A 12,500-nucleotide genomic window follows, 5' to 3' on the forward strand; every position below is an offset into this window, starting at 1 on the left:
AATTAACTCTTGTTTTTTCTTCTTTTTGAAAACCCTCAGGAAAGTTTGTTTTTAACGCAGACTGAACTGGGGGAAAAAAATATTTTTCCTTCTTGTTTTTGAAACCAGGAAAGTGAAATTCTGAGATGTCTAACCTGAATCTACAATCTGTCAGTTCAGTTGAATTTTTAATTCAGATTTTGCCTGCGAGATTGGGGTAAATAGTCAAAAACGTGTGCACCTTGTTTCAGCAGACGACAAGTTCACCCCCTCGACTGCAGAGAATACGCACCAAGAGACAGCAAGAACAACAACAACAACGACAAAGAAGAAGACGTAGTTTAGGATAACAGACTGAGAAAAGTGTGTGTGCTTGCCGGTTTCTGCATCGTCGCTCACCGCAAAACAACAACAACAACACAAACATGGGCACACACCGCATTGTGTTTTGTCTGGTAAGGCCGTCATGTCTTGTGACGTGAGCTTATTTTTCGATGAACTGTTCATATAACATATGCTTGGAGTACGTGTTGTGACGTGTTCGTTGTGGGGTGGCTGTTGTTGTAGTTGTTGTTTTCTGACTGCGTGGTCATTTCGCGAGTGAAGAGGGATTGACCTGAGCGTATTGTTTCTGTGTACGTCTGTCCATCTGTCTGTTTGTGCGCAGGCACCACGTATTACCTGGTTGTGAGGTTTGTGTCACACACACACACACACACACACACGCACACACACGTCGTCATCATCATCATCATCATCATCATCATTACCACCATCCGAAAACCCAAAAAGATCGAGGGGGTGAATTCTTCTTGTATAGCATACGACTCAGTTTTCAGCTATGCTGAGCGAAACGACAGGTGCATGGCAAATAGTTAGGAGTGTAGACCTGTTCGTCGACACAGTGTCTGCACTCGCTGCGTCGTTTGACGTACACTGTTTGTTGACATTGGAAACAAGAGGTATGAATACATTTCTGTTTCGAATTAATGGATGGCCTCTGTCACAGTGTGTGTGTGTGTGTGTGTGTGTGTGTGTGTGTGTGTGTGTGTGTGTGTGTGTGGTTTGACGTGCACAGTATGTCAAGGGGTATAGGTCTGAGTACATTTTTCAGTTTCAAAGTGATGACCTAAGTATATAAAGCAGTGCATGCGTGTGTTCGTGTGTGTGTGTGGTTTGACGTGCACGGTATGTCAAGGGGTATAGGTCTGAGTACATTTTTCAGTTTCAAAGTGATGACCTAAGTATATAAAGCAGTGCATGCGTGTGTTCGTGTGTGTGTGTGGTTTGACGTGCACAGTATGTCAAGGGGTATAGGTCTGAGTACATTTTTCAGTTTCAAAGTGATGACCTAAGTATATAAAGCAGTACATGCGTGTGTTCGTGCCGGCGTGTGTGCGTGATCCGCCGCGGCGTGTGCTGCGCGTGACTGTGTGTCGGTCTGTATCTGTGTATGCTGATGCGTGTAAGTAGGTCTGTATTCATTATTGTTGTTGTTGTTGTTGCCATTAATCTTTTTTTTTACAGGGAGCAGCGACCGGGATGCTGACTGTGGTGTGTCTGACACTGATTGGTGTTCTGGTTTGGAGGGAGGTTTTGTAAGTTGACTGTTCAATGATTACTGTGTGTGTGTGTGTGTGTGTGTGTGTGTCTGTGTGTGTGTGTGTGTGTGTGTGTGTGTCTGTGTGTCTGTGTCTGTCTGTCTGTCTGTGTCTGTATGACTGTGGTGTGTCTGACACTGATTGGTGTTCTGGTTTGGAGGGAGGTTTCGTAAGTTGACTGTTCAATGATTACTCTGTGTGTGTGTGTGTGTGTGTGTGTGTGTGTGTGTGTGTGTGTGTCTGTCTGTCTGTCTGTCTGTCTGTCTGTCTGTCTGTGTCTGTGTCGAAGTCTATGTCAGTGTCTATGTGACAGTGGTGTGTCTGACACTGATTGGTGTTCTGGTTTAGAGGGAGGTTTCGTAAGTTGACTGTTCAATGATTATTGTGTGTGTGTGTGTGTGTGTGTCTGTCTGTCTGTCTGTCTGTCTGTGTCTAAGTCTGTGTCTGTGTGACTGTGGTGTGTCTGACACTGATTGGTGTTCTGGTTTGGAGGGAGGCTTCGTAAGTTGACTGTTCAATGATTACTCTGTGTGTTTGTGTCTGTGTGTGTGTGTGTATGTGTGTGTCTGTGTGACTGTGGTGTGTCTGACACTGATTGGTGTTCTCGTTTGGAGGGAGGTTTTGTAAGTTGACTGTTCAATGATTACTCTGTGTGTGTGTGTGTGTGTGTGTGTGTGTGTGTGTGTGTGTGTGTGTGTGTGTGTGTGTGTGTGTGTCTGTGTGTCTGTGTTTCTGTGTATGTCTGCCGTGTCTGTATTTGTGGGTCTCTGTGTCTGTGTGTCTGCGTGTGTGCCGACGTCTGTGTCTGAGTAAAAACTGGAAGTAATCACCAACGTCACCTCAGAATAAGCCAACAAAGGCACTACGCTACATAGGCCACGTACCTCTTCTAAATCAGTGTCGAACAGTTATCTATTTCGCTCACTCCTCTCTCTCTCTCTCTCTCTCTCTCTCTCTCTCTCTCTCTCTGTGTGTGTGTGTGTGTGTGTGTGTGTGTGTGTATCTCACCCCCAAAAGAAATAGCAATGAAAGGAAAGAAGCTGTGGCGTTCAAAAGTGAGTCTTATTCTACAACCCACAGTTTTCTTTATAAACTTTCTCCATTTGGTATTACGTAATGCAATGAATGTGATTTATGCACTTGTATCTGTGAATTACAAAAAAAAAAGAGAGAGAGAAAAACAAATAAATTGTCAATTTACAATCCTGTGCGGAAACTACCCGTGCGTCTCTCCAGCGTAGTTTCATACATAAGGGAAGCAAATAAGTCATCTTAAAATAAAACTGTTTGAAGTGTTTATCTCCCTTCCGCCGACGTCGTGCAAAATATCGGTCACTAGTAACAACACATGACTTACCCCCGCATCGCCTGCCCCTTTCCCCTCCTCTTTACCACCTTTATACCGTGCTCATGTACAGTGCACTCACACACACACACACACACACACACACACACACACACACACAGGTAACGGTATCTCAAAAATGGTGTCTCACGCACGCGCGCACACACACACACACACACACACACACACACACACACACACACACACACACACACGGGTAACGGTATCTCAAAAATGGTGTCTCACACACACACACACACACACACACACACACACACACACACGCGCGCGCACGCAGGCACGCGCGCGCGCGCGCGCGTATTGTTGTTGTGTTTTGTTTTGTTTCCCCACCCCTCACCTCATGGGGTTGTTTTTTTATTTGTTTTTATTTCATTGTTATTTGTTTTGTTTTGTTTTTTACCACAGCACCGACAGGACCCCAGAACCAAAGGACCCTTCCTTGGTCCACCTCAACAACATCACCAACATCACGGAGATCCGCCTCAAGTTCCCGGGCTACTTCAGGACCCCAGAGGAGCAGGAGCGGCTGGAGAAGGCCAACGCCAACCTGCTCCTCCCCAGGCCCGTCCGCAACGAGTCTCGCGTCTTCACCAGGTGCTTCACTAACGGCTACTGCGAGCGGCAGACGTCCCCGCCCCCGCGGTTGCTGAACGCCACCACCCGACCCTACCCGACCGTCAACCGCACGCGCCGTCAGGTCAGCACCTCCCCCAAGTGTGAGTTGGACGTGTACGCGGAGGATGACTTGACCTTCCACGGCTGCTGTGTGTCGTGAGTTTGTTTGTTATTTTGTTGTTTGGGCCGGGGTGGCGGGGGGGGGGGGGGGGGGGGGCGGGGGGGGGGTGCGGAGGGGGGGTGTGTGTGAAGGATGCAGCAGCACAGAGGTGTTTTGCTGCCTGTCGTAAGTCTTGTTGTTGTTGTTGATGTTTTCTTCTTGTTGTTTGGGGGTTGGGTGCGGGACGGAGGGCGGGGCGTGGGAGAGAGGGGGTGGAGTATGGAGGACACAACAAGGAAGGAATTGCTGCGTGTCGTAAGAATTTTTTTGGATCTTTTTTGTCGGTTTTCTTTTTTTTCTTTTTTTTTGGGGGGGGGGGGGGGGACTTGGAGGAGTATGGAGGACGAGCATGGAGAGGAATTGCTACATGTCGTAAGTTGGTGTGTTTTTTGTTGTTGTTGTTGGTGGTGGTGGTGGTTTTGGTTTTGGGTTTTTTTGTTGTTGTTTTTGTTTTTGTTTTTCTTTGGGGGGGGGGGGGGTTGTTTGTTTGTTGTTGTTGTTGTTTTTTTGAAGGGAGTCGGGGGGGGGGGGGTGAAAAGAGGATGGAGGACGACCATGGGGGGAATTGCTGCGTGTCGTAAGTATTGCTTTGTTGTTTCGTTTTTGTTTTGTTTTGTTTTTGAATGGGGGGGTGGGGGGGTGGAGGGGGGGGGGAGCGTGGGTGGGTGGAAGATGAAGGAAGCAACATGGAGGGGGTTTGCTACTTGTCGTAAGTTGTTGTTGTTTTGTTGTTGTTGTTGTTGTTGGGGTGGGGAGGTGTGGAGGATGGAGGACGCAGCAAGGAGGGGTTTGCTGCATGTCGTAAGGTTTGGAGGTTGTTGTAGGTTGTTGGTTTTTTTGGGTTTTTTTTTTTGGTTTTTTGTTTTTGTTTTTTTATTCATTGGGTGGGAGGGGTTAAGCGGGGGACGGGGAGTAGAGGACACAGGAAGGAAGGAGGGGATGAAGGGTGGGGAGGAGGAAAGGGGAGGGAAGAGGAGGGGACTTGGGGAAGGAGACATGATCATTGCTTTTCGTTGTGCGCGCGCGCGCGCGCGTGTGTGTGTGTGTGTGTGTGTGTGTTGGAACGGATAAGTAAACAATGACACGATCGCGTATGTTATCAGCATCGCCGTTAAAGTTTCGAAATCGTGTTCTCGTTGTTTGATGCGGATCTACGATAGATTTTACGGTAGCTAACCTTTTAGGTATCAATACAATTACTGTTAGAGTTTTGGTTTTATCATTATAGCCAATAAACCGATGTTTCCTACAGATTGTGAAGAAAACAAGGAAAAGTTGACTCTTGCATGTTTCCTACACTCATTAAAATAGGCCATCGTCACTACAGTTATCATCGTCAGCTTCGTCATCACAGAAAGAAATATTAATGGTAATATGCTGAAGCATTCCTCACTCGTTTAATAATGATAGTGAGCCAGAGAGAGAGAAACAAAACTGGAGGAAAACAAACAATGTGTGTTGAACAATTCACAATGACAATTTTGCTTTTTAATCACTTTCATCACACACACACACACACACACACACACACACACACTCACTCACTCACCCCCACACACTCACCCCCACCCTCCCACACCCACACACCCACCCACCCGCCACCCGCACACACACACACACACACACACAAACACAAACACACACAAACACACACACACACACATACACACTACACACACACACACAAACACACACACACACATACACACTACACACACACACACACACACACACACACACACACACACACACACACACACACACACACACTGAGAGAAAACAAAGAGAAAAGAATATATAAAAAGAAAAACAGGAAAAGGCTAGTCTCTTCAATGATGATTGTGAAACGGGTAGGAAATAATTATACGCATTTCCTTCGAACTTCTTTGTTTTGTTTTCTTTCCTTTGCATATATATATATATATATATGTGTGTGTGTGTGTGTTGTATATATATATATATATATATATATATATATATATATATATCTATATATCTATATATATATGTGTGTGTGTGTGTGTGTGTGTGTGTGTTTGTGTGTGTGTGTGTGTGTGTGTGTGTGTGTGTGAACAGCCGGTGATCTTGCGATGTTGTGGATACATTCTGTCAGGACTGGACAAGCGTCCCAGTGACAAACAAAGTCACAGGTTGTTTCTCCTTGCTCTTTTCAGGTATTCTGATCTACTTCCCCTGACCACGTTGCCGACGGCGGAACCCGGTCAGCAAGGGGACGTGACCATTGCCCAGTTTCCTGCCCTGAAACAGTACTTCGAGACTCAGCAGTGCTGGTGAGTAAGGACTAGACCAGGCTAGACTAGACCAGACTAGACTAGCTAGACTGGACAAGACTAGGCTAGACTGGACAAGACTAGACCAGACCAGACCAGACCAGACTAGACTGGACAAGACTAGACTAGCTGGACTGGACAAGACTAGACTGGACAACACTAGACTGGATTGGACAAGACTAGACTAGACAAGACTAGACCAGACTAGACTGGACAAGACTAGACCAGACTAGACTGGACAAGACTAGACTAGCTGGACTGGACAAGACTAGACTGGACTGGACAAGACAAGACTAGACTAGACTAGACTGGACATGACTCGACCAGACCAGACCAGACCAGACTAGACTGGACAGGACAAGACTAGACTAGACTAGACTAGACTAGACTAGACTAGACTCGTAAAATTTTGCACCTGTTACTCCAAAGTAGTTATGATTCATGGAAACAAATACAAAACTATATAATGACCAAATGGAACCGATACAGATTGAACTGAGCAGCAAAGATTCAACACACCAGTTACACTGGCTCTGAAAAAAAAATCGATGCATAATGGTCAGAAAAACGGAAGCTAGCATAGAAAATGTAATAAAATGGGGAAAAAATGTACATGATCATTTCCCATTTTCCAGAATTATTGTTGAACATTCACAAGTGATTAGTTCACTTGATTCAGGATTCACGAATGTATGTGTGTCTATCTGTGTGTGTGTGTGTGTGTGTGTGTGTTCGAGTCTGAGCTGGTCTCTGTGTGTTCGGGGGCGCGTTGATGCACGTGCATTCATGTGTTCTCAAGTCAGTCTCTGTCCCAGTTTTCAGTTTCAGTTTCAGTTTATCAAGGAGGCGTCACTGCGTTCGGACAAATCCATATACGCTACACCACGTTTGCTAGGCAGATGCCTGACCAGCAGCGTAACCAAACGCGCTTATAAAGTCTTGAGTGCATGCTTATATGCTTGTGTACCTATCAGAGTGAGTTTCTTTTTACATAATTTTGCCAGAGGACTACACTCTCGTTGCCATGGGTTCTTTTTCAGTGCGCCAAGTGCGTGCTGCACACCACACAGGACCTCTGTTTATCGTCTCATCCGAAAGACTAGACACCTCAGTTGGATTTTCCAATTTAAACTTGGGAGAGAAAGGGCGAGGGCGGGGTTCGTTCGAACCCAAACCCTCAGCGACTCTCTGTGTTGGCAGCTGAGCGTCTTAACCATTCTGCCACCTTCCTTCCCCCTCAACAGTCAGGCACAGAACTGCACAGGGTGCCAGTGCTCCCAGACCTACTACGTGGTGTCCGCTGTTGTCGCGAGACCTTCCGGCAAGGGAACGCTCTACCGCGCAGAGTACGTGCAAGTGCCGGGCTGCTGCAAGTGCCTGAACATCGAAGTCGTCGAAAGGCCGGCCAGAGAGTCGTTGGGTGAGAGGGATGATGGTAGCAGAGATACATCAGGTCAATGAGTGATGTTGATGATGATATAGTATCTTGAAGGCAGGTCTATGGTGATGAAGATGATATAGAATCATTAGGTCAACAGTGATGATGATCATCATCATGATATGATATCTTTAGGTCTATAGTGATGACGATGATATAGAATCATTAGGTCAACAGTGATGATGATCATCATCATGATATGATATCTTTAGGTCTATAGTGATGACGATGACATAGAATCATTAGGTCAACAGTGATGATGATCATCATCATCATATGATATCTTTAGGTCTATAGTGATGACGATGATATAGAATCATTAGGTCAACAGTGATGATCATCATCATCATGATATGATATCTTTAGGTCTATAGTGATGACGATGATATAGAATCATTAGGTCAACAGTGATGATGATCATCATCATGATATGATATCTTTAGGTCTATAGTGATGACGATGACATACAATCATCAGTTCTACAGTAATGACGATGGCAGAGAATCAGGAATCAGTTATACAATCGCGATGACAAAGAATCGTTTGGTCTACAGTGACGATGACCGAGAACCATCAGGCATACAGTGACGATGACAAAGAATCTTTAGGCATATATACAGTGACGATGACAAAGAACCATCAGCTATAATATATACAGTGAGAATGACAAAGAATCATTGAGTCTATAGTGACGATGACAAAGAATCATCAGGTATACAATGACAATGACAAAAAATCGTGAGGTCTACAGTGACGATGACAACGAAACATTAGGTCTATAGTGACAATGACAAAGAATCATCAAGTATACAATGACAATGACAAAAAATCGGGAGGTCTACAGTGATGATGACAACGAAGCATTAGGTCTACAGTGACGATGACAACGAAGCATTAGGTCTACAGTGACGATGACAACGAAGCATTAGGTCTACAGTGACGATGACAACGAAGCATTAGGTCTACAGTGACAATGACAACGAAGCATTAGGTCTACAGTGACGATGACAACGAAGCATTAGGTCTACAGTGACGATGACAGAGAATCATTAGGTCTACAGTGACGATGACAACGAAGCATTAGGTCTATAGTGACGATGACAAAGAATCATCAGGTATACAATGACAATGACAAAAAATCGTGAGGTCTACAGTGACGATGACAACGAAGCATTAGGTCTACAGTGACGATGACAACGAAGCATTAGGTCTACAGTGACGATGACAACGAAGCATTAGGTCTACAGTGACGATGACAACGAAGCATTAGGTCTACAGTGACGATGACAACGAAGCAGTTAGGTCTACAGTACGATGACAACGAAGCATTCAGGTCTACAGTGACGATGACAGAGAATCATCAGGTTTGCAGTGATGTAGATGACAAAAGAATCACTACATCTGTTATTTTTCACTAGGGTGCAAATCTTGTGACATTAGAAATTAATTGTTACGTTGTTGTGCTTTAACTCTCTCCAACCACCTCTCATCTCTTGCTCTCGTTATCTACTATCTATTTTCTACAGTCTACATCATTCATCTTCGTCTACATGCTTCTTCATTGACATATCGAAGCAAGAAGTCTCCATCTGTAAGCTACCAAACAAAGCATTTATGTACCTTTTACAGGTATGTAAAATGAAAGAAAAATGCGCTGGAAGGACAACAACGTTTTGTGATGACTGTTCGCATTGCTGTTGTGATACTTGCGTTCGCATTGTTTACGAGCGTGAATCGATGAAACGAACCGCATAGTCTACGATTGATTATGAGACATACATTAGATTTAGTTGATTTACATGAAAGATAACATAAGAACTCTGAGACTGTATAAGTACATGGCAAGGAAACTGATTGTTAACATGTGACGATGACGGAACAACCTTCTATCCTGTCAGTTTTGACGTTTTGGTTTTAAACGATCTGCGGTTTTTGTTTTGGTTTTAGTGGAGGGAGGGGGGGTTTTTTGGGGGATGTTGTAGTTTGTTTTGTTGTTTTTGTTTTTTTTGGGGGGGTTGTTTGATGTTTTTGTGTTTTCAATACAAATGGTAAAAAAACGATTACTACTGAGTGTTTCGTTATCGAGTAGCATCGTTTGAGCCGTTAACGGATACAATGACTGCTTCCCCTACATTCACCGCAGACACCACGAAATTCCGGCTATGTGCAATGACAAGCAATCATCAATATACAATGACAATGACAAAAAATCGGGAGGTCTACAGTGATGATGACAACGAAGCATTAGGTCTACAGTGACGATGACAACGAAGCATTAGGTCTACAGTGACGATGACAACGAAGCAGTAGGTCTACAGTGACGATGACAACGAAGCATTAGGTCTACAGTGACGATGACAACGAAGCATCAGGTCTACAGTGACGATGACAACGAAGCATTAGGTCAACGAAGCATTAGGTCTACAGTGACGAGGACAACGAAGCATTAGGTCTACAGTGACAATGACAACGAAGCATTAGGTCTACAGTGACGATGACAACGAAGCATTAGGTCTACAGTGACGATGACAACGAAGCATTAGGTCTACAGTGACGATGACAACGAAAGCATTAGGTCTACAGTGACGATGACAACGAAGCATCAGGTCTACAGTGACGATGACAACGAAGCATTAGGTCTACAGTGACGATGACAACGAAGCATCAGGTCTACAGTGACGATGACAACGAAGCATCAGGTCTACAGTGACGATGACAACGAAGCATTAGGTCTACAGTGACGAGGACAACGAAGCATCAGGTCTACAGTGACGATGACAACGAAGCAGTAGGTCTACAGTGACGATGACAACGAAGCATTAGGTCTACAGTGACGATGACAACGAAGCATCAGGTCTACAGTGACGATGACAACGAAGCATTAGGTCTACAGTGACGAGGACAACGAAGCATTAGGTCTACAGTGACGATGACAACGAAGCATTAGGTCTACAGTGACGATGACAACGAAGCATTAGGTCTACAGTGACGATGACAACGAAGCATCAGGTCTACAGTGACGATGACAACGAAGCATTAGGTCTACAGTGACGATGACAACGAAGCATTAGGTCTACAGTGACGATGACAACGAAGCAGTAGGTCTACAGTGACGATGACAGAGAATCATTAGGTTTGCAGTGATGTAGATGACAAAAGAAATCACTTCTGCATCTCCTGTTTATTTTATCACTAGGGTGCAAATACTGTGGTGACATTTTAGAAATTAAATTGTGCGTTGTTGTGCTGTTAACTCCTCCTCCACCACCTTCTCCTCCTCCTCCTCTTCTTTCTTTCTTCTTCTTCTGCTTCTTCTTCTTCTTCTTCTTCTCCTTCTTCTTCTTCTTCTTCATCTTCTTCTTCTTCTTCTGTCATAGTCTGGCCAAGAAGTTCCATCTGTAAAAGCTAACCAAACAAACGCTTTATGTACCTTTTTTAAGGTATGTAAAAAATAAGAAAAAATGCGCTGGAAGAAACACACGTTGTTGTGATGACTGCTTTCGCATTTGTCTGTTGTGATACTTGCTTTCGCATTTGTTTTACGAGCGTTGAATCGTGAAAGAGAAACCGGCATATGCTCTGATTGATTATTGTAACATACTATTTAGATTTGATTTGATTTACATGAAAATAACATAAGAATAACTCTGAGACTGTATAAGTTTATGGCAAGGAAACTGTTGTTAACAATGTGAAGTTGTACGGAACAAACCTTCTATCCTGTGTCTAGTTTTGACGTTTTGGTTGTTAAACTCTGCGGTTTTTGTTTTGGGTTTTTGTGGGGAGGGGGAGGGGGGTGGTGGGGTTTTTTTGGGGGGGTTGTTGTTGGGTTTGTTTGTTTGTTTTTTTTGTTTTGTTTTTTTTTGGGGGGGGTTGTTTTGTTTGTTTTTGTTGTTTTCTCAACACAGAATGGTAAAACAACGATCTACTACTGACAGTGTTTCGTTATCGTGTAGCATTCGTTTGAAGCCGGTGTAACGGTATACAATGACTCCCTTCCCCTACCCCCCCCCCCCCCCCTCCCTCATCCCCCTCCCCTGCACGACCACCCCACGGAAGTATTTCCGGCAGTGATTTTGTGCAAGCCACATGCCCAACTCCACTCCATGGGATTACTTCTCAATGGACACAGAGCAACTCCCCTTTTGACTCAATCCCCCCCCCAAAAAAAATCTCCTCTATTCCAGAACTAGCCTCCCCTCCCTCTCAACGCCCGCCCATCCAAACCCCACTACCACCACCACCACCACCACCACCCTACATACACAGAGCCACAGCCAGTGAGCCAGAAACCACCACCCTCTCCCCCTTCCCCTCCCCCTTATCCTCACCCCCTCAGATCACTACTTCACCGTAACAGAACTGTCGGGTCATTTTCTGTGTATACAGGCTATTGTTGTTGTAAAGATTTTGCTGGTTTTGTGTACAAGCCAACAATTGCTGTTGTAAGAGTTCTGCTGTGTTATATATATATATATATAAACTATTGTTATTGTAAACTTCTGCTGGTTTTGTGTACACAGTTATTGAATTATTGTTACTGTAAAGTTCTGCCGGTTTTTTTGATTGCTTGTCATGGATACATTTAATTTAAAGCGCCTGTCCTCGGTCAGAGATCATGCTCTCCGATCTACCGAGACACGTGCACAACAGACTGCCTACCTGGGTAGAGCCGACTGAGAGTTGCCTTCAGACGCTCATCATTTGTTTCCTGTGTCATTCGGTCAGGCTTTAGTCACACACACACACACACACACACACACGCACACACACACACACACGTGCACAAACACACACACACACACACACACACACGCACGCACGCACGCATGCACGCACACACACGCACGCACACACGTACACACGAACATACACACATACATACGCACGCACACTCACACTCACACACACACAATCACACACACACACACACACACACACACACACACACACACACACACACACATACACAAACACACACACACATACATACCCACACACATACGCACGCACACACACACACACACACACACACACACACACACACACA

The 12,500-nt window shown here is 44.7% G+C and overlaps 1 protein-coding gene across 4 annotated transcripts in view; it reads left to right on the plus strand.

The window, feature by feature from the left end:
• Nucleotides 1–8,715, plus strand: part of LOC143292930 (uncharacterized) — a 9,043-nt gene extending 328 nt beyond the window's left edge. Inside the window, exons 2-6 of one of the 4 annotated variants that reach the window (XM_076603639.1) lie at nt 1,507–1,577; nt 3,352–3,717; nt 5,896–6,012; nt 7,257–7,508; nt 7,894–8,714. In XM_076603639.1, the coding sequence (XP_076459754.1) occupies nt 1,507–1,577; nt 3,352–3,717; nt 5,896–6,012; nt 7,257–7,473 (771 nt within the window). In that variant the 3' untranslated portion in view covers nt 7,474–7,508; nt 7,894–8,714. Of the gene's footprint in view, nt 1–230; nt 435–1,506; nt 1,578–3,351; nt 3,718–5,895; nt 6,013–7,256 lie in introns of all 4 variants that reach the window. The other 3 variants (XM_076603648.1, XM_076603657.1, XM_076603631.1) reach the window with 3 other exon arrangements.
• The last annotated feature ends 3,785 nt before the right edge of the window (nt 8,716–12,500 follow it).

The sequence above is a fragment of the Babylonia areolata genome, chromosome 1 (genome assembly GCF_041734735.1).
Source record: "Babylonia areolata isolate BAREFJ2019XMU chromosome 1, ASM4173473v1, whole genome shotgun sequence".
Lineage (NCBI taxonomy): Eukaryota > Metazoa > Mollusca > Gastropoda > Neogastropoda > Buccinidae > Babylonia > Babylonia areolata.